General features: G+C 39.4%; 1 protein-coding gene across 1 annotated transcript in view; it reads right to left on the reverse strand.

Moving 5' to 3' along the window:
• Window positions 1-23,894, reverse strand: part of TOP6BL (TOP6B like initiator of meiotic double strand breaks) — a 153,048-nt gene that overhangs the window by 51,394 nt on the left and 77,760 nt on the right. The window contains 4 exon segments of the mRNA XM_027769429.1: window positions 8,538-8,730; window positions 9,556-9,627; window positions 10,029-10,084; window positions 20,406-20,489. Coding sequence (XP_027625230.1) covers window positions 8,538-8,730; window positions 9,556-9,627; window positions 10,029-10,084; window positions 20,406-20,489 — 405 coding nt within the window.

The raw sequence follows: 23,894 nt of genomic DNA on the forward strand, positions 1-23,894 counted from the left end.
AATCTCTCTCTAAAAAAAAAAAAAAAAAAAAAAGCTCCTGAAATGGTTTCCTTCTCAGGACTTCCTCCCTCTACCTAAATTTCCTCAACTTCAGGATTATTGACACTTTGGGCTCAATAATTCTTCATTCTAGGGGCTGTCCTGTGCACTAAATATTCAGTAGCCTCAATCCTAGATGAAAATAGCACCGCTCCTGACATGACCCCCTCCATGACAATTTAAATGTCTCCAGATGTGGGGCCAGCAGATGGTGTAGTGGTTACGTCACTGGACTCCTGCATGGTTGACTGTGGTTCAATCATTTGGGGCACATGTGATTCTAAGAGGAGAGTAGAGAAGGGACTGTGGTGTGGCCATCTCCTGTGGGGGTGGGGGCAGTGATTTCTCACTTTCCCTCTTATATACCTCCAAACATTGCCAAATATCCTCTGAGGGCAAAAATCACAAGTTAAGAAGTACTGTTTTTCTTTTTTCTTCTCCTTCACCTCTTCTTCCTGCTGTGATTTTGTGCCTGACATGTTTATTCAAGTCTTCAGGACCAGGACTCACACTCCATAGTAAGCCATGTGGGATCCAGCTCCCTTAACCACCAGGCCACAGATTTGGCCTTCTCATGAATATGTTAATAGTGCCTCAAGGGAAGGAAGGAGTTACTGCTTTTATGGTTTGTTATAAAAATAAGATGATGATACAGCCCATGACATGGTGATTAAGGTAACTGGATTCCATGTGACTGACTGTGCAGTTCTAGTCCCAGACCCATCAGCCTGAAAAACACAAAGCCTGTGTGTGCTTATGTGCCCAATATCCTGAAAGGAGAGAAAAACAGAGATGAGACTGTGGCATGACCACCCTCCATAGGGGTGCCTCCATCTCTCTCTTTCTGTTTCTCTCCAGGGACCACACATATCCTCTGGCAACCACATATACCCTCTGGGGAAAAAAAAAGATGACAGACAACAGGTTATTCTCTCTCTTTCCACATTACCTTTCTGCTTCTGTCCAACACATTTTGAAACTAGCCCAACATCTCTGGACTTTCCAGCCACCAGAACCAAATAAACCTCTATTCTTTATAAATTATGCTGCCTTGGGTATTTCTGTTTAGCAACACAATAACAGACTAAGATTTAGGTATCTTCTATCTGATATTGAAAATGTTGGTTCCTAACAATGTTAACATTACTTGTTTTATCATCAGTATGTACATAACAATTTCCATGTAAAATACCAATATTCTTACTCATAGTCAAGACCACTGAATGGACTAAAACCATAACCTAGTGGCTAAGAGGATCAGATCCCACATGTCCCATCATGATTTGAATCCTAGCCCCTGAAGCTTGAAAAACACACAAGGCACACATGAGTGCATGTCCATAATCCCAACAGAAGGGAGAAATGAAGAATCTATGGCAATGACCATGTCCCACTGGGAAGATTCTTCTCCCTCTCTCTGGTGAGTTCATGTGTCCACTGGCAATTAACAAAGAAAGAAAGAAAGAAAGAAAGAAAGAAAGAAAGAAAGAAAAAAGAAAGAAAGAAAGCAAGCCAGCCAGCCAGCCAGCCAGTAAATGAATTTTAAGAGTCCTTTGAGGCCTGGTAGGTGACATAGTGGTTAAGATGCTAACCTCCCACATGGTTGACTATGGTTTGAATATCAGATTCAGTGGCTTGAAAAATCACGTTGGGCATGTGTATGTGTATGTGCCCAAAATCCCCAAAGGAAACTGAAGGAGAAGGGATTGAGACATGGTCATCCCCACAGGGGGGTAATTTTTCACATTCCCCCTCTGTCTCTCTCCAGCAAGCTCATGTACCCTATGGCAAAAAAACTAAAAAAAGAAAAATGTTCTTTGAAATTAGTTTCATCCTTAGAGTGTATCCCACATGTACAGTTAATGGGACCAACAGATGACCAACAAATGGTGTAGTGGTTTAGGCACTGGACTCTCACATAGCTGACTGTGGTTAGAGTCTTGGATCTTGTGGCTTATTTTCTCACTTTGCCTCTCTATATCCATCTCTCTCTGGTCAAATTAATGATGAATAAAATTAAATAATTCCTAAAAAAAAAAAAAAAAAGACAGTCAAAACTAAGAACAGCCCTGTGCATGGTGGTTAGGAAAGCCAGAGGGCCAGATCCAATATGCCAGTCATGCAGTTCAAGTTACAGTCCCACTGTTTTCAAAAGCATGCCAGGTGCATGCCTGTGTGTGCCCAAAATCCCAACTGGATGGAGAAATGGAGGAGAGGGGATTCCAGTGTAATTACAACCCACTAGGAGGGAAAAATGAAAAAAATAAATTAGGTACTAAAGTCAGTTGAAGTAATTTTTTTAAAAATTCACTGTAGCTGGGGCCAGCAGGTGGCAAGGTGGTTAAGGCACTAGATTCTCATACGGCTGACTAAGGTTTGAGTACTGGACTTGGTGGCTTGAAAATCACAACAAATAAATAGATAATTTTTAAAAAATATGCTATAGGGTTTGTATATTTGCCATAGAGAGAGGGAAAGTAAGAAAGCACCTCCCAGGATGGCTACACTGTAATTCCTCACTACTCTCCTCTTGGGATTTCAGGCATGCATGCACATGTGCCTGGCATGTTTTTCTATCTGCTAGATCTGGAACTTAAACTATGTAGTCAGTCATGTGGGATCAAGCTATCTTAAATTCCATGCCACCAGCTGACCAAAATTAATTTTTCTTGCTAGATAGATTATGACATTAACATAATAAATATGTAGATTTCATCTCAAGAAATATTTTTGTCAGGTGTGAAATTCTAGGTTTATGATTATTTTTACTTCAAGACATTAACACTCTTAGTTTACCACCTTCTATTGGTATAGAACAGTCAGCTGTCAATTTCTCTTTTGAAAGTTATCTGACTTCCCTAATTTAATATTTTTCTTTGTTTTTAAAAATTTAATATTTTTCTTTGTTTTTGTCTTCTACATGTATGAATATCTTTTTACTTATCCTACTTGATTGTTGAGTCCTTAAATCTGTTTTAGTTTTTCAGTCATTAACTCATCAAATATTGTTTCTTCCCTAATTTCTCTTTTCTCAATTGGGACATGAAATAAATATACATGAGACAGTTTTACTGTTTCCTCAGTAGAAAACAGTAGTTAACATCTCTTCTGTGTTTTCCAACCTTTTGCCTCTCTTTGTTTTATTTTGCTAAGTTTTTGCTATCCTTATCTTTCAGTTTTCAAATTCACTAAGGTTGTATCTAATGTGCTGTTAAATTTGTTTACTGGGCCATGATGGCATGGTGGTTATGGCAGCTGGATTCCACATAGATAACTGCATAATTTAATTCCTGGACTTAGCAACTTGAAGAACACATAGGGTCACAATTCCAAAAGGATGGAGAAATGGAAGAGAAGGGATTGCTGCATGACCATTCCCTGTGGAGGATGTTTTCTCATTTTCCCTCTCTGTTTCTCCATCTCTCTCTGGTAAGAACCCTCTGGCAAAACAAAAACAAAACAAAACAACCCTGCATATTGAATTTAAGTATAGGTTATTGTATGAGGGTACTTCAAAAAATTTATAAAAAATGAAATTAATGTACAAGCTTATTTTAGTGCAAAACATTGAAATCTATGCGTAGTTTTTTCATAAAATGCATTATCCAAGATATGTTTTGGTTCCACGATTTCTGTTTGGTTGCTGTTAAAGCTATGTCACATTTTATAGCTTTGAGTTTCCTAGTAAAATTTTCAAACGTGGCTTTTGTGAAAACTGATTATCTTAATCTTGTTATAACTAATAAAGTAGAAAGGCAGGGGCGGGGGGTGGGGGAGCACTCAGGTCACAAATCACTGAACCACAAACTGTTTCATAAGACCATGACTGTACAACAAGTTTTACCTAGCGAAACTCAGTAACCAGAGCTCACAAGCTCCTGTAGACTGCCACAAGTACTAATTTCAAAACTAATTTTAAAACTACTTTCAAAACAATTTAAGTAACTTTTCTCTTTCCCGATAAAACCTCAACTTTTTCTTTTGTTCTCTGACATAATACAGACTACCCCAGACTGTGTGTGTGTGTGTGTGTGTGTGCGTGCGCGCACGTGTGTGTGTGTGCACACTCTGGATTACAATTCTAATTTTTATATATTATTCCCAAATAAAACCCTTTTGTATTTTGTATTGACAGTTCCATTTTTTAAAATACAGTAAACAGGTTTTTTTTTTAATTTTTTAAATCAGTGCCTGATATCATCAACATCCAGAGTCCTAGTAATTTTTTTTACCAAGTTTGACATTTTCAGAAACCGAAATCCCACCGCAATTTTCATAGCTAGTTCTCTCATCATTAAAATATCACCTCCTCACAGTCTTCACAGATCATATTTAAAATAACATCCTTGGAACTAGCAGACGCCATAATGGTTACTTCGCTGAACTCCCATATAGCCAACTGCAGTTTGAGTCCTGGACCCAGTGGCTTCAAACTCATGCCGGGCACATGTGCCCAAAATCCCAAGAGAGAATGAAGGAGCAGGGACTGTGGCGTGGCCATACCTCCTGGGGTGTGATTTCTTGCTTTCTATCTTTCTGCCTCTCCATTGAGCTTACATTCCCTATAGCAAAAATCTCTCTATATAAATAAATAAATAAATAAATAAATAAATAAATAACCTCCTCATTATTCTGTCACTTAACCTGCTTTTTAAAAAAATATCTTCACTGCACTTATTACTACCTATTATCTATTTATTTGTTAAATTTTCCCACTGAAATAAAAGAAATCTGAATGGAAAGCAAATTTGTCTCATTCCTTCTAGAGAATAAAATGAGAAGGAAAAAGAAACTTCATTTTATACTCTTCTGTACTATGTAGATATTTATTTTATTTATGTATTTTTAAGAGATTTCATCACAGAGTGTGTGTGCTCGCCAGAGACAGACAGTGAGAGTTAAAGTGAAAAACCACCTCCCAGGGGGATTGTCTTGCTACAATCCCTTCTCCATTCTCCTCCTGGGATTTTGGGCATGTACACACACATGCCCAGTGTGATTTTCAAGCTGCCAGGTCCAGGACTCAAACTGTGGTTCATCATGTGGGAGTCCAGGACATTAACCATCAGACCACCTGCTGGCCCCAAAATATAAATTACTTTTGTATTCATGATATAGTGATAAGAGTATGAGAGAGACAGAAAGAGAGACAAGAGTGTGAGAGAAAGCAGCACTCTACACAGGCTTTGGTCATACTGCAATTCCCTCCCGCTAGTCTTCCAGCCTGCTGAATCTAGGGTACTTTCAGATGTGCCCAGTGTGATATTTTAAAATATAAAATGTCCATGCAGTCTTTATCAATATCCTGCTCCTCTGCTTCCTTAACAGATATTCTCAGTTGGCCAGTCACAGTGGCACGATGACAACAAACACTCAGGTAACTGAGACCATATGGAAAGGTCCCAGGTTCATATCCCTTGTGCAATGTGCCCTGCCTGTGATCTTTCCTGGCTAAGGTTGGGGCTTGGATCAATGTGTGAAGCCTCATTGCAGCTTGATCAATGTGTGAAGAACTTGTTTTTCTGTCTCTCTCTAATTCCTCTCTCTCATGGAATTAACTTTAAAAAAAAAAAGCCATACTCTCAGCTAACATCTGTTATTCCATGCCTCTTCTGTTCCTATTCTTTTGTTGTTGTTGTTCTCATTCTTTTTTTCTTAAAGAATTATTTTATTTAACTTTATTATTATTATTCTTTAATTTGGCCAGGGAGAGACAGAGAGAGAAAGGGAAAGTGAGAAAGCAAGCCACCAGATCCAGGACTTGAACCATAATTGGCCATGTGAGTGTCCAGCACCTTTAACCACCATACCACCTGCCAGCTTCCTTGTTCTCATTCTTTATATTCTCCTATAACTTCATTTACTCCTACATTTTTGATCATATAGTAATAGCTAATATTTATTGAGCACTTATTCTGTGTTAGGCAATGTGCTAAAAGTTTCATGGATTATTACAGTTAATTCTTGAAAACATACAAACTTCCCAGAACTAAAAAACAACCTTTGGGAGAGAAAAAAATCAACAACAAATCTATGAAGTATTATTATCTCAATTTAAAAAAACAATGTTAAGTTTATTTATTATTTCTTCTATAAATGAGAGAGAGAGAGAGCACACATTCCTACAGAGTCTTGACATTGAGATCTGCCCTCCACCTCAGAATCATAAGCACACACGTGCCTGGTGTACTCAGTGGTCTCCAGACACAAACCTGGAACTTTCCCAAGTAGGTCAGCTCACAGAGCATCACGTTTTACCACTGTGCCACCATCTGGCCCCCTACATTCCCCATTTAAAACTGAGTCATGTAAATTGCTTATGTGGCTTATTAGTAGTGACTCCAAAAGTTACACTCCTGTGTCATGTTCGAAACACAACACTATACTACACTTACCTGAGGAGAAAACTAAGACTTTATTAAAAATCTGTATCTCTGTATCTGACCACTTCCAAGTTTCAGACTAAAATTTCTATATAGTAGTTTGCCATCTTCAAAGGATGTCCTGCAAGCACCATACATTAAACATATTTAAAGACAAATTCATCATCTTTTTTTTTTGAAGAGGTTTTTTCTTATTGGGTGTGTGCGCTGCCAGAAAGACAGAGAGAGACAGAGAGATAGAAAGCAAGAAATCACCTCCCAGAGGGGATGGCCACGTCGAAATCCCTTCTCCTTCATTCTCCTCTCGGGATTTTAGGCACACACACACACGCACCCAGCGTGAGTTTAAGCCACCGGGTCCGGGACTCAAACCATGGTCAACTACATGGGAGTCCAGCGACATAGCCATTATGCTAACTGCTGGTCCCCCAAATTCATCTCCTTTTCTCCCTAATCTATTAAAACTTTGAATCTTGTTGACAGTAACTTTATTCTGTAGCCATCCATGAAAATATTTTTAATAGCATATAATTCATATACCATACAATTCGCCTATTAAAAATATATAAGCAAGCAGGTTTTAGCATTTCAAAGAGTTGTGTAACCATTACTATGATCAATTTTAGAACATCTCATCACCCCAAAAAGAAACTTTGCTTTTTTTTTTTTTTTGAGAGATTTTCACCATAGGGTGCGTGCGCTCGCCAGACAGACAGACAGAGACATAGAGACAGAAAGTGAGAAATCACCCACCAGGGAGGATGGTCACGCCACAATCCCTTCTCTTCCATTTTCCTCTCGAGATCTTGGGCATGCACGCACACGTGCCCAGCGTGAGTTTTAAACCACCGGGTCTCGGACGCGAACCACAGTCGACTATGTGGGAGTCCAGCAACATAGCCATTACGCTAACTGCTGGTTCCCGAAACTTTGCTTATTCTGAACATAGAAATCTTGACATCACTCCCCCCCACCCCCCACTATAGGGCAGTTGCACTTGCTGGAGAGGGAAACAGAAGGAAAATGAGAAATCAACCCCGTGGAGGGATGGATACACAATCCCTTCTCCTCCAATCTCTTGGGATTTTGGGCATGCAAGCACACGCACTCAGCATGTTTTTCAAGCTACCAGGTCTGGGACTCAAATCACACAGTGGGCCATATGGGATCCAGCCACCATAACCAACATACCACAAGTTGCCCTATCAAGTTTTTTCTTTTTAAACTCACAATCCTTCTGTCTCAGCCTCCCAAGTAGCACTATTCCTAGCTTGACATCGGCTTTAGGCATTCTCTGTCCCTAGTTTCCCTTGACGACAATAATGAATTGGTCACCCTGACTTCCTCCAGTGACGAATCTTATCTTTCCATGTCTCCCACTTTTAGTTCAGGCACTCTTTATCTCCTAACCAAGTTCATTTACTATTTATTTAATTAACTTCCTTGTCCTATCCATCCTGAATAAGCCTCAAGAGAATCCTGCCAAAACATCCATGATTTTTCTCTATACAAAGAATCCAGTTCACACTCCTTAGTGTAGCACTAAGGATCTACAATATTCAACTCCTAACTGCTTTTCCAGCCTCATCTTTTCCTCTTGACAACATTCATTCCATGCTTCAGTCATGTTGGACTATATGAAAAACATGTGGCACATGTACATTTTATAATTTTTAGTTCCCCAGCAACATTGTTGGCTTTAATATTGGACTATATGTTTTTACAAATATATGTTTTTAAATGCAGAATTCATGTACTACTAAATGAGTTCCTAAAACTGAAATATATGAACCCGTTTTTTCTTTTTTTTTTTTTTACAAGTGTTTGCTATAGGACATGTGTGCTTGCCATAGACAGAGACAGAGACAGTGAGAGGGAAAGCGAGAAATCACCCCCCGGGGAGGTTGGCCGTACCACAACCCCTTCTCCTCCATTCTCCTCCTGGGATCTTGGACACACATGCACACACACCTAGTGTGATTTTTAAGCCACCAGGTCTAGGACTTGAACATGATCAGCCCTGTGGAGTCTAGCAACATAAACTACTACACCATCCGCTGGTCCCTGAACCCATTTTCAAAGACAATTGAATGGAATTTGTCAGCAAAAGGATATGGAAATTGAAGAAATCCTATTCAGCTGGTTGCAAAAGACCTTCGGGTTGGGGCACAGAGCAGCAGCTGGAGTCAGTATCAGTCCTTCCAATAAGTCTAAGCCAGCCACATCATCAGGAATGCAAAGTGTTACTGGATGTCCTAGTACAGGGTGGATTCTGTCACAGTGCGATTTGGTTGTACTGAATTTTGGTCTACTGTCAGAAAACAGACAAATGTAACTTTTTTCCTCTCTTAAGAAATTATTTTAAATAACATTCAAAATTTCTTTTATAACCTCTAGCACATGCATAACCATATAACCAATCACAGAGGTTTTGTTGGAGTAAGTAACTTGTTTCCCACTCAGAGAATAACAGCAATGTAAAGAGTAGAAAATTGGCATTTCAGAGATGGTATCATGGCTCCTACTTTGCTGCTACTAAAGGCAGTTTCTTATTCTCAAAGTCTTTTTTAAATATATATAATCCATGTTCCCTTTGCATTTTGTGGTAGTTGGACGGCATGGGAAGATAAGGCAGAAGGATTCCGTTTGTCCCATATTCACCAACTTCTCCATGGATTTATATTTTTGGAGTCTGAAGAAGTCAGAGATGGGGGATAAATGATTTCCAAACCAATACAAAATGCTAGCACACAAAAAATAATGCACAATGAATTTCTTTGTACTCATAGCATCTCTCTTGCCAAGAGTTCAAGTAAACTTTTAAATTCACAATTGTCTCTTCTCATGTCTAAATAGGACTAGAATTAGAAGGGTTTGTTTCATTTCATTTACAGAAGAAAATGGGCATGGAGGGGAGAAGGAACTTTCTTCTGCTCAATTAGAATATATTCAAGGAGCCAAGAATAATAACAGTTTTCAACACAAATAACTTAAAAGTATTTTACTTTTATTACAGAGAAGCTGACACCTGGCTCTTAAAAAAAACAAGTGAGATCATTTTCAGTTTCTGCCCACATTCATACTTATAATGGGAGAGTAAACCATGGAGAGAGACAATGCTTTTTGCCTTCACCTCCAATAATGCTGATAGTTTACAACAAGAGCAATTCCATTCAACAGGTTCAAAGTGGGTTCATTTTCCATCCTGCAAAGCAAAAACAGAACCAAACAAGAATTTAGCCATCTCAAAGATTTGAAGAATCAGTCTCTGCTTGATACAAATTTTGGCCCATAATTAATATCACCCTAGCAATTACAAGGATTCAGTAACCATTTAATCCAGGAGAAAAAAGGCAATTATTAAGCTTACCCCATCCAGTGAAAGGGAAAGACATAAAAGGTTTAGATGAATTAACTTGCTCATTAAAAGCTAATATAAAATAGGAAAATATGGAAGCCATAGAAAATTAGTTTCAAGGTGTCTCTGGGTCAAAACAAAACAAAACAAAACAACAAAACTATGAACCTACTGGAAATGGGACAATAATGGCTGAGAACAATTGTAGAGACATGGCGTCATCTTAGGCTGGGAATTTAAGGACTTACTCAAAGATCTCTGTGGAGATGATTCCATTTACCTTTACACTGAAATTAAATCTGATCTGCAAAACAATAAACAAGGTATGAGATGTAACATAGTCAGGATAGAGATGAAAACTTCTAAGGTAGGTTTGGTGGTCGCTGTAATCCCAGGAAGCTAAGGCAGGAGGATCATGAGTTCAAAGTCAGCAAGTGCAACATAGCAGACCCTGCCTTAGGGGGAAAACAACAACAAGAAGAAAAACTTCCAGGACAGTAGGTGTCATGGTGGTTAAGGCAGCTGGATCCCACAAGGCTTACTGCATGGTTCGAGTATGGGACCTGGCTGATAGCTTAAAAAATATGCTGGGAATGTCTGTATGTATGTCCAAAATTCTGAGAGGAAAATGGAGGAGAAGGGATTTTGGAGTGGCCATCCCCCGGGAGATGATTTCTCACTTTCCCTCTCTCTCTGTCTCTTTCCAGCAAGCGCATATACTCTGTACAAAACAAAAACAAAACACTAAAAAAAAAGAAGAAAAACTTCCATACCCAATCCTTAAAGGAAAAGAATATTCTTGTTTTATAAATTCTTTAAAACAAGGGACCAGCAGATGGCATAATGGTTATATCCCTGGACTCCCATGTAGTCAACCACAGTTCAAGCCCTGGACCCAGTGGCTTAACTCTTATATCAGGCGCATGTGCATGCGTGCCCAAAATCTCAAGAGGAGAATGGAGAAGGAGGGATTGAGGCATGGAAATCCCCCTTGGGGGTAATTTCTCATTTTGTCTCTCTCTTTGTCTCTCTGGTGAGCACATGGGCCCTATAGAGGTCTGATAATGCTGCAATACCCTTCCTCTAGCCCATGGCATATAGATATTCACATGTGTGCATGGAATATTTTGTGCTGACAAGACTGGAGATTCAAACTACAGTTGTCCTGTAGAATTTAGCTTCTCTTATGTAGCACATTTCCACTGCACCACAAAGCCAGCCCTAAGTTAATATTATTAAGATTTTTGCCATAGGGCACATTCACTCACAAGAGACAGACAGAGAAAGGGAAAGTGAGAAATCATCCCCTGAAGGGATGGCCATGCCGCAATTCCTTCTCTATTTTCTTCCTAGAATTTTGGTAATGCAAACACATGCACCTGGCATGAGTTTCAAGCCACCAGGTCCAGCACTTGAACCACAATGGGCCATGTGGGAGTCCAGTGCCTTAACCACTATGCCACCTGCTAGCCCCAATTAATATTATTTTTAATAGACAAATCATAATGCATACATTTAGGGAGCACAATGTGATGCTTTGATACAAAAACACAATGTGAAATGATTAAATCAGGCTTATTAACATATCCACCCCCTGCTTTATTTATCTTTTTAAGTTTACTGAGAGAAAGACAGGCACCCTCAACAGGGTCTATCATGCTGCAATCCCCTTCTCCCTGCCCTCTAATTAGTCAAGATCTTGGACATATGTACCCAGAATGTTTCAGATCGACAAAGGTTCCAAACTCCCAGTCAGCCATGTGGCTTCCAGCACTGCAGATCAGTACTCTATCACCTGCGCCAAAGGTGCTAGACCTTATTTATCACTTTTCATGCTGAGATATTTGAAATTTACTATTTTGAAATATACAGTACATTATTATTGACTATAGTCAAAATCCTATAGATCTCAAAAATTCATTCCTCCTGTCTAACTGAAACTTTGTACCTTCCACAAACACCTCTTAATTCCCTCCCTCACTCTCTTCCTAACCTCTGGTAACTACCATTCTATTCTCTAATTCTATAAACCCAATCTTTTTAAGATTCCACATAATATGTGGGATCATGAAAACATCAATAGACTCCCGAAATACTCAGACAAGAAGCGATTTTAAGCCTGAGGTGCGTCCTGGTGTGTTCAGGGAAGCTATGCTTTAAACTCCATCTTCTAGACTCCTGAAATACTCAAACAAGGTAGGGCGACCTCTGTCCTCTGTCTGTCTGTGTCTGTCTGTCTGTCTCACGTGCTCTCTATTTCTATTTTTCAAATTTTTAAATTTTAAAAAAAAACTTTAAACCATTTCTCCTCATCTTGGACCTTTTCTTTCTCTTGCTAATTTCAGAAGCTATTTTTTTTTTTTGAGAGGTTTTCGCTATAGGGCGCATGCGCTCGCCAGACAGACAGAGAGAGACAGAGAGACAGAAAGCGAGAAATCACCCCCCAGTGGGGATGGTCATGCTGTAACCCCTTCTCCTCCATTCTCCTCTCAGGATCTTGGGCACGCACGCACACGCGCCCAGCGTAAGATTTAAGCCACTGGGTCCGAGATGCGAACCGTAGTCGACTACGTGGGAGTCCAGCAACATAACCATTACGTTAACTGCTGGTTCCTTTCAGAAGCTATTTTAAAGCTGAGGTGTGTTCTGGTGCTACGCACTTTTCATTTTTCACTTAAAAAAAAAAATTTTTTTTTGTACTCTCTTTTGGTCGCTTTTGCCTAGATTTTTTCTTTTCCTTTTTTTTTTTTAACCTTATTTTCCCACTCTGCTCTTCCCTCTCCACACACTGAATGTCTAAATAGGCCTAAGTGTGCAGTAGCCAAGCATCTTAATATTTTTAGAGTCATTGAAATCCCCAATGCTTATTGAACTTCCTGCTTTAAGGAAGAAATTTATTTTTATAAATCTGAACTCATAATCTCTTTCTGTGGATACCACCTTACAAAGTACAGTGGAGGAGAGATTTTGTCACAGAATGACCAGAAATCACCACAGAGGCACAAAACATATGAGAAACCAAGAAAATGTCTCTTCCTTAAGGGAAAAGAACAATCCTTTGTCATCCATAGATAGTACAGTAGAATTCATGGAAATGTCTGATAGAGAATTCAGAATATTCATAGTGACCAAACTGAACAAAATGTAGAAGCTGAGAGACAATGAACTCCAGAAGATGCAGGAGAAAAGAGACAATGAGTTCCAGGAGGTGAGGAAGTTCTTGCGTGATCTGAAAGAGGAAATACACACCATAAAAAAGAATCAAATGGAGCTATTAGAGATGAAAGCTGCAATTCAGGAAATCAAAACCTCCCTTGGGACCAGCAGTTAGCGTAATGGCTATGTCGCTGGACTCCCACGTAGTCGACCAAGGTTCGAGTCCCGGACCCGGCGGCTTAAACTCACGCCAGGCGCATGTGCGTGCGTGCCCAAGATCCCGAGAGGAGAATGGAGGAGAAGGGATTGCAGCATGGCCATCCCCTCTGGGGGGTGATTTCTTGCTTTCTGTCTCTCTGTCTTTCTGGCGAGTGCGCGCAAAAAACCCATAGCAAAAACCTGTCAAAAAAAAAAAAAACCACCTCCCTCAAAAGTATTAAAAGTAGATTAGTCCAGGAACCAACAGTTGGCGTAATGGCTATGTCGCCGGACTCCCATGTGGTCAACTGCAGTTCGAGTCCCGGATCTGGTGGCTTAAACTCATGCCGTCCGTGTGTGCATGCGTGTTCAAGATCCAGAGAGGAGAATGAAGGAGAAGGGATTGTGGCATGGTCATTCCCCCTGGGGAGTGATTTCTCGCTTTCTGTCTCTCTGTCTCTCTCTTTCTGGCAAGCACATGTACCTTATAGCAAAAACCTCTCAAAAAAAAAAAAAAAAAAAAAGCAGATTAGTCCATGTAGAAGATCGAATCTCAGATGTTGAAGGCAAAATCTCTGATCTAGGGGGAAAAAAAAGTGAGAAAATAACCCCCAAAATTGAGAATATTGTACAAGAAATACTAGACATAATTAAGCACCCAAACATCCAGATAATCAGTATCCTAGGTGAAGAAACTAATAAGGGCATTGATAATCTATTCCATGAAATCCTAGAAGAAAACTTTCCTAATCTAGAGAGTCATTCAAATATCCAGACCCAAGAAATACAAAGGACCCCTAATAGAATCAACCCAGAAAGATCTCCAAGGCACATCATAGCCAGATTGGCAAAAATCCACAGACAAAGACAATATATTAAAATTGGCAAGATAGAAACGTTGGGTTACTTTTAAAGGTTATCCCATCAGGCTAAAATCAGACATCTCATTAGATATAATGTGAGCAAGGAAAGAATGGAAAAATATATTCAAAGTGTTAAGTGAAAAACAGTTTCAACCAAGAATATTATACACAGCAAGATTATCCTTCATATGAAAAGAAAGGATAAAAACATTCTCAGATAAACAAGACCTGAAAAAATGTGCCAAATACTAGACCCACTCTTCAAGAAGTTTTAAAAGGAGTGCTCTACCAGGAAAACTAAAGACACACATACAGAAATAAGAGAACAAAAAGCAACCAAGAAAATTACCAACTTAATGCTAGGGACAAGAAATATCAATAATAACATTGAATGTTAACTCCCAAGATTTAACAGTTGTTGCTTTTCAACAGTTTGAAATGGAAAGATCGGACCACAGTAACACTGCAAATTCAACAGAAGAGAGATTGAACGTAAGACTGAACTGTTGAAATAGAATTTTATGACTTTTATTTATTTTTTCTTTTTTTTGGGAGAGGTTTTTGCTATAGGGTGCGTGCGCTTGCCAGACAGAGAGAGACAGAGAGACAGAAAGCGAGAAATCACCCCCCCCAGAGGGGATGACCATGCCTCAATCCCTTCTCCTCCATTCTCCTCTCTGGATCTTGAGCACGCGTGCACACATGGACGGCATGAGTTTAAGCCACCAGATCTGGGACTTGAACCGCAGTTGACCACATGGGAGTCCAGAGACATAGCCATTACGCCAACTGTTGGTCCCTGGACTAATCTAATTTTAATACTTTTGAGGGAGGTATTTTTTTTTTTTGGAGAGGTTTTTGCTATAGGTTTTTGCGTGTGCTCGCCAGAAAGACAGAGAGACAGAAAGTGAGAAACCACCCCCCAGAGGGGATGGCCACGCCACAATCCCTTTTCCTCCATTCTCCTATCGGGATCTTGGGCACGCAAGCACATGCGCCCGGTGTGAGTTTAAGCCACCGGATCCGGGACGCAAACCGCGGTCGACTACGTGGGAGTCCAGCAACATAGCCATTACACTAACTGCTGGTCCCAGAATTTTATGACTTTTGAGTAAAACATTACTGACTTTTTTTTAGTCTGTTTTGTTTTACCAATTTAAGGAGTTTGCTTTCTTTTGAGCTGTTGATACATTTAGCAATTTGTTAAAATATTTTTTCTTCTTGTTTGTTTCTTTAAATGGAAACATAATTTTTTCTTCCTTCCTGATCCCTCTGGAATTGGAAATTATTTGGGAGTATTCTTATTTTGTGGCGAAGAGTTATTTGCATAAGTTCAATAATACCTGTTGCATTGAATCAGAAAATGAAAATACTCATTAGTGGACAGGGCTTTGATTAGAATGTCATATCTGAAGATTAATCAGAAAACTATGGAACTAAGGTAGATCTCAAGTAAGCCAACAGAAGCTCTTTGAAGGATGGCCTGGCAGTATAAACAGTTCTGCAAGGCAGAGAGGATTAGAGAAGCTATATAAAAGAATTCATACCATAAAATAACTTGGATTTTTCCAGCCCAGCATTGTAATCAGTAAAGATTGCAAAAGAGCAATCACAAACAGAGGATGATATTGAGGAAGATTTTCAAGGAAGAAAAAGAGACTGATCTTTGCTAGCAGATGGTATATCACGGAATACTTGGTAGGCAGGGCTAAATTGAGGTTTACATGTGACTTGCATGCTGGGCGTTTGCTTTTCAATAGTTTGAGCAGTTGACACGTAAATATTTTCTCAAAAATATTTAAAACCATACTGTCTCTGTTATCGAGTCACAAACAAAATTATAAGAAATATTTTGAACATTATCTTTAAAATTCAGTATTTCAAAATTTTGCAAGTTGTTTATTAACTGTCAAGAACTATAGAGTATGAGCAAAAGTTTTTGATATGTAAAGTAAATGCTTGTGGGAAAATGTAAAAATAAATAAATAAATGATAAAAAAAAAGAAAAGGAAAGGAAATGTATCAATAGTATGGATGGGCCAGCAGATGGTGTGGAGATTAAGGTGGCTAGATTCCACATGGCAGACTGTATTGTGAGAGTCCCAGACTCAGTGGCCTGAAAAACATTCTGGGCATGTGTGCATGCATGTCCAAACTCCCAAGGGGAGAATAGAAGAGAAGGGACTGCAACGTGGCCATCCACCCTGGGGGTGGTACTTTCTCACTCTCTCTCTCTTTCTCTCTCTCTGGCAAGGGCATATGTCCTATAGCAAAAATTAATAAAAAGAGAGAGAAAAACATGTAGCATATCAACACAATGGACTACTATTCGGCCTTAAAAAATAAGGAAATTCTGTCATTTTTGGCAATGTGGATAAACCTGGAGGAAAAAGATATTATCAGGCTAATCAGATGGCTGGGTCCCACATGGCCAATTGCACGGTCAGAATCCCAGACCCAGCAGCTTGAGACACTCCAGCCTCATGTGCATGTGTGCCCAAAGTTTCAAGAGGATGAGACCAGCAGTTGGCGTAACGGCTACGTCACTGGACTCCCATGTAGTCAACCGTGGTTCGAGTCCTGGACCCGGTGGCTTAGACTCACGCTGTGCGAGTGTGCGTGCATGCCCAGGATCCCGAGCGGAAAATGGAGAAGTGGGGATTGTGGAGTGGCCATCCCCCCGGGGGGGTAATTTCTCGCTTTCTGTCTTTCTGTCTCTCTCTGTCTTTCTGGTGAGCACACATGCCCTGTAGCAAAAGCAAAAAAAAAAAAAAAAGTAGAGGAGAATGGATTGTGCTGTGGTCACCATCCTCACTTTCCCTCTCTCTGTCTCTATCTCTCCAACAAACACGCATGTCTTAAAGCAAAAAAATTTTGAGAGAGATTTTTGCTATAGGGCACATGTGCTTACCAGAAAGACAGAGAGATGGAAAATGAGAAATCACTCCCCAGAGGGGATGGCCATGCCACAATCCCTTCTCTTCCATTTTTCTCTTGAGATTTTGGGTATGCAGGCACAAGTGCCCAGTGTGAGGTTTTTTTTTTTTCTTAGAATGATTTATTTTTAAATTTATTTATTTGTTTATTTATTTTTAAAAATTTTGACTAGAGGGAGACAGAGAGAGAAAGGTAAAGTGAGAAAGCAAGTCATCAGGTCCGGGACTCAAACCATGGTCAGTCATGTGGGAGTGTCCAGCACCTTAACTACCACGCCACCAGCTGGTCCCCCCCACAGTCTGAGGGTTTTTTAAAAATATTTATTTATTTATTTGTTGTTATTTTTTTTTTTTAATTTGATGAGAGAAGGACAGACAAAGAGAGAGAGTAAGCCGTTAGGTCTGAGACTAGAACTGCGGTCGGAAATGTGGGAATCTAACACCTTAATCAACATGGCACCTGCTGGCCCCTCCCAGTATGAATTTTTAAGCCATTGGGTCCAGGACTCAAGCTGCAGTTGACTACACAGGAATCCAGCAACATAACCATTGCGCCAACTGCTGGTCCCAGCAAATTTTTTTAAAAAGATATTCTTTATTACCTTTTTTCATCTGCACTTTCCCTAAACATACTTAATACCTTTTTATGTTCAAATTCTGAATCTTAAATATATTCAATCCTACACCATAATTCCAGGTAATCATGAATTATCAGGAAATCCTATGCCTTTGCTGTTCTCCCAACCTATTCCTTCTCTTTTCAAAACAATCAATTTTTATTCCTATTACTTTTCAGACACGAAATGTTCCATGCCTTTTTATTTACTTTTTCTTCCTTTTTAAAGAAAAGCTTCTTTCTTCTTCTTCTTTTTTAGAATTACCTTAATTTAATTAATTTATTTAATTTGACCAGAGAAGGACAGGGAGAGAGGTAGTGAGAAAGCAAGTCGCTAGGTCCAGTACTCGAATCATGGTCAACCATGTGGGATTCCAGGGCCCTTAATCACCACACCACCTGCTGGCCCCAGTTTCTTTCTTTCTTATGTGAGCTAGAAAGATACAGAAAGTAGGAAAGAGAGAGAGAGAGAATAAAAGAGATAGAGATAGGCAAGCTCAAAAGGGTCTTCATGCCCCAATCCACTCCTAACTTCAGCCAGTTGATCATGGTCAGAGTGTACTCAGTGTGTTCAGGGAGGTCTCCAGACATGAATCTGAAACATTTCCAAGTGGATCAGCCTTTCAGATTATTGTGTTATCATTGCACCACTACCTGGGCCTCTTTTTCTTTGCTTTTTATTCTCTTCCTCATCTGACTTTTACATCCTCTCTCTAATTTACATCATTGCTCTAATCATTCTCTACTGGCAACCTAAATTTTTCTTTCTATGTATCATAAAGTAAAATGGGACTCTAGAGCAAGGTTGTCAAAATGCAAATCCTGTCTCAAGTTATTTAACCTCTGTTTCGTAGTCTTCTCATCTATAAATGGGTATAATAATATTAAAATCTACTTCATGAAAGGTGTTGTGGGAAACAGCAGTTAGCGTAATGGCTATGTCGCTGGACTCCCACGTAGTCGACCGTGGTTCGCGTCCTGGACCCGGTAGCTTAGAACTCACGCTGGGCGCGTGTGCGTGTGTGCCCAAGATCCCGAGAAGAGAATGGAGGAGAAGGGATTGCGGTGTGACCATCCCCCCGGGGGGTGATTTCTCGCTTTCTGTCTCTATGTCTCTCTCTGTCTGTCTGGCGAGAACACGGGCCCTATAGAGAAAACCTCTCAAAAAAAAAAAAAAAAAAGGTATTGTGAGGGTTAATTAATGAGTTTATGGTGAGCACACAGAATAGTACTGGTAGCTGCCAGATGGTAGTGTAGTGGCAGAATGTGTCACTGTGAGACACATGGATGGTTCCTGGTTCAAGTCTAGAAATCTCCCTGAGAATGCCAGGCAAGTGCTTGCTGATAATCTAGATATGCTAATAATCCAGGTATGCTAATGATGCAGGATGGGGTGAACTGCAGCATCAAGACCCTATAGGGAGTATTTCTCTCTCTCTCACGCTCCCTCTCTTTTACTCATGGAAGAAATAAATAAATAAACTTTAGAAAACAAAAAATAGTGACTGACAAACAATAAACTCTTTTTAAATTATTTTTAAATTTAACTTTATTTCTTTCTTTATTTAAATTTGACCAGAGAGGAACATAGAGAGAGAAGGAAAGTGAGAAAGCAAGCTGCCAAGTCTGGGACTCGAACCATGGTCAGCCACGTGGGAGTCCAGTGCCCTTAACCATGATGCCACCTGCCAACCCCGACAATAAGCTTTTAAAACCTACTGAAGATAGAAAAATTAGGAAGATAACATGAGAAAAGGAGAAAGTTACATGACAAATTTAACTATTTTATTATTTAATTTTACTTGTCATTATTATTATTGTTACTATTTTAATTTGCTGCAGAGCAAGAGCACTTGAGAGAAAGAGAAAATGACAAGCAAGTTGCCAGGTCCAAGTCTTGAACACCAGTTGGCCATGTAATAATCCAGTACCTTAACTACCATACCACCTCTGCTGGTCCCAACTGAGTTCATCTTTACAAACATATCTCTTAGGGCCAGCATATGGTGTAGTGGTTAAGACGCTGGACTCCCATGTGGCCAACCACAGTTTGAATCTCAGACCCGGTGACTTGAAAATCATGCCAGCACATGTATATGCATGCCCAAAATTCCAAGTGAAGAATGGAGTAGAAGGAATTGTGGGGTAGCTATACCCCTTGGGGAGTGCTTTCTTGCTCTCTCTTTCTGTCTCTCTGGTGAGTGTATGTACCCTACAGCAAAAATATCTCTAAATAAATAAATAAGTAAACAAACATATTTGACTACGATAATAAAATATTTAGATTTCTTTCTTTAAAGAATTATTTATTTATGTAATTAATTCCATTTGTTACTATTATTTTTTAATTTGACCAGAGAGAGAAAGGGAAAGTGAGAAAGCAAGCTGCCAGGTTCAGGACTCAAACCATGGTCGGACATGTGGGAATCCAGTGTCTTTAACTACCATGCCACCTGCCAGCCCCCAAAATTTAGATTTCTAATGTTCAAAATATTTCATGAAAATGTCCTCATTTGCTTTTATAGTCAGTTTAGAAAAAAAAAGATAAGCAGCAAGGTTTATTATTCAAGTTTAACAGAAAAATGAAGCACAAAGAAAGAAAAACAGGTATCTAAAGTGATACAACCAAAAAGTGAAAATAACCCAGAATCTCTATATTGACAGGCTTCTCAACTCTGTCACGTGACCAACTTTAGGACTGCGTTGACATGGAAATCAAATCAATTGAATACTAAAGTTTTAATCATCATTGAAAGAAGAAGAACCAGTGATATCCTCCGATGTCCTACAGATTAGAGGTCTCTTGGAAACATTATTTAAACAAAAGAAGCATTATTGTGCACAAGAACAACTTACCTTAGGGTGTACCATGATGATTTTGCGTAAAAAATGCTTTATAACCAGACAATCTGTCATCAATGTTTTGGACTTTTCATCAACCTGTAACACAACAAAAACACCCACCACAAATACACAGACCCAAGAACACAATTGAGTCAAATGATAGTATTTCTTCCTTCAAAAGCATCTATACTAGGGCCACCAGGTTGTGTGGTAGTTAAGGCGCTGGACTCCACATGGAGGGACTGCACATGTGTGTGCGCACGCACACGCACACGCACATGCCAAAAATCCCAAAAGGAGAATGGAGGTGAAGGAACTGTAATATGGCCCTTGGGAGGGTGATTTCTCATTTTTCCTCTCTCAGTCTCTCAACTATGTCACAGGTTTTTGGACAGCCAAGGGAAAATCATCTTTGGGGATGAGAAATATACACAAAAGGGAATCTAAACGGCTGTCACTTCTTGGGTTAGAGTACTTATGTTCATGGAACTTCAGGAGACATGTGAACAAAGACTAGAGTGAAACCCACAATGTTAAAACCACTGTTTGAAAGAAATTTAAATATAATGCAGACTGGAGGTAAGAAGAGTAACTCTGTCTTTAATGTGCTTTGAGACAGTCTATATTATGAATGTGAATGGAGTCAAAAAGTAGACAATAAAAGGAACTTATTTTTGAACACCAACTCATTCATTCAAACATTTATTTATAAGGAAAAGCTATAGAACAAAAAATTCGAGGCCAGCCAGTGGCATGTTGATTACGGCACTGGCCTCCCACATCACTGACTGCAGTTCAAGTCCTGGACCTAGTGACTTGAAATCACACAGGGCACGTGTGCGTGCAAGCCCAAAATCCCAGGAGGAGAATGGAGAAGGGATTGCCCAGGGGGCGATTTCTCACTTTCTCACACTGTATCTCTCTAGTGAGCACATACATATTCCCTGTGGCAAACCCCCCACCACCACCAAAAAAAGAAAAGTTAAAACATCAAAAGACCTGTGTTCTAGTACTGGCTCTGTAAAAATTACTTCAGTAACCATAAAAAAAATAAATACAAATTTAAAAACCCTTACTGTGGGACCAGCAGATGGCATAATGGTTGCATCACTGGACTCCCATGTAATAGACCATGATTTGAGTCCTAGACCTGGTGGCTTAAAACTCACACTGGCTGCATGTGCATGTATGCCCAAAATCCTAAGAGAAGAATGGAGAAGAAGGAATTGTAGCATGGCCATCTCCGGGGGGTGGGGGGGGAAGGGGATGATTTATTTCTTTCTGTCTGTCTCTCTGTCTTTCCAGCTAGTGTCATGCACCCTATAGCAAAAATCTCTCTAAAAACAAACAAACAAAAACTCTTGATGCTCTAGATCTTATTTCTTAATCTGCAAAATGGGGATAAAATGAACCCTTTCTGGGACCAGCAGATCGGTGTAATGGTTATGCGGCTGGATTCCCATGTAGTCAGTCAGGGCTCAAGTCCTGGACCCAGTGGCTTAAAATTCATGCTGGGAGCATGTGCATGTGCACCCAAAATCCCAAGAGGAGAATGGAAAAGAAGGGATTGCAGTATGGCCATTTCTCCTGGGGTGGGGTGGGGGATGATCTCTCACTTTCTGTCTCTTTGGTGAGCACATGAGCCCTATGGCAAAAACTTCTCTTAAAAAAAATTTACCCTTTCTACTTCCCAGAATTGTTTTAAGATTCTTATATCTAAAAGTATGTACTATGATAATAATAATAGATATCATTTTTTGAATGCTTCCTATGTGACAAGCAGGTACTACATATATTGTCTCATAGCAATCCTGTAAGGTAGGTATTACTATCTCTTCTTTGCAGATTAAGAAAAAAATTGCTTGGGTCATCAGGTAGCATGGAGGTTACGGTTCTGGACTCCTACGAGGTTAACCACTGTTTGAGTCCCAGACCTGGTGGCTTGAAATCACACCACGTGTGAGTGCCTGTGTGTCCAAAATTCAAAGAGGAAAATGGAAGAGAAGGAATTGTGCCATGGCCCTTCTCCCTGGGGGGTAATTTCTCACTGCTTCTCTCTGGCAAGTATACACACTCTACAGAAAAAGAAACTAAAAAAAAGAAAAAGAAATAAAAAATGGCCAAGAAAAGTTAAGTAACTTGCCTAAGGTCGCTCAACTGATGTTAGAGCCTGAATTTGACTCTAAGTGTTTCTAATACCAATTGCCTGAGCAATATACTGTGTACACTAATATACTATAACACCTCCCTATAATATAAGATTTACCATTAATAACGGTTTTCTCTATTTGAAGAATGGTGTCAAAGCATCTTACTTATACTACTTTATTTAATCTTCACAAAAATCCCATATTTTAAAGAGTCTCAAAGAGGTTAAATAACTTGCCCATGGTTAGCCAGGTCGATTTAGCTCCAGATCTTTAATATCAATCACTTTATATTGACTCACTATATATATATGTGTATATATATTTTTTTTGAGAGGTTTTTGCTATAGGGTGCATGACTGTGGTTCAAGTCCTGGACCTGGTGGCTTAAACTCATGCCTGGTGCATGTGTATGCATGCCTAATCCCGAGAGGAGAATGGAGGAGAAGGGATTGTGGCATGGCCATTCCCCTGGGGGGTGATTTCTCACTTTCTGTCTCTCTGTCTCTCTCTGTCTTTCTGGTGAGCACACGTACCCTATAGCAAAAACCTCTAAAAAAAAAAAAAGAAAAAAAGAAAGAAATGAAATGAAATGGTTTCTTAAAAACATTTTCTGTACTTAAGACTTCCAAAACAATCTCTTGGAACAGTTTCAAATCTCTGTAACCTTGGTGATTATAGGGTATATCATAGAGAGGGCTAATTATATCTATCAGTAAGACAACCAAGTAAGTGAATGTTACTTTAGCAGCTATCAGAGGGGCTACAATTAATAACGATGATATGTACTATTTACTGAACACCTGCTACATTCCAAGCAAGTAGGAAATACCCCCATTTTATAGAAGATGATAATGAGACTCAATAAGCTAATTAATTTGTCCAAGGCATACAGAGTTAATTAAATGGCAGCACCGAGATTCAAATCTAGATCTGACTGACTCTAAAATTCACATTCTACTATGCAGTGCTGCCTCTCCAAGAATTTCATTTTCTGTGCCTATAACTAGCTATCTGAATGAGATAATATATATTCCATCATCATTATTTATGGAGCCTGACAGACAATGCTTATTTGTATTACTACTCAATATATTCATTTATTCACTCAGAAAACACTAATGTGGCTTATTATGTAGCTGGGTCTAAAGAGGTAAATAAGATGATCTTTGAATTAGAAGAGCTCACAGTTCAGTAGAAAAAGAAAGACAATTTATGTGATAATATAAAAAGTTTTACAATTTAGATATATGAAGTGTTAGAGAAACATATAAGAGGGACTAGTACCTAAGAGGTTGAGAATGTAAACTAATGTCAATCTAATGTCAGGTCAGTAAAAGATAGCTAACACAAA

This window comes from Tupaia chinensis, unplaced genomic scaffold (genome assembly GCF_000334495.1).
Source record: "Tupaia chinensis unplaced genomic scaffold, TupChi_1.0 Scaffold149501_1, whole genome shotgun sequence".
Taxonomy (NCBI): domain Eukaryota; kingdom Metazoa; phylum Chordata; class Mammalia; order Scandentia; family Tupaiidae; genus Tupaia; species Tupaia belangeri.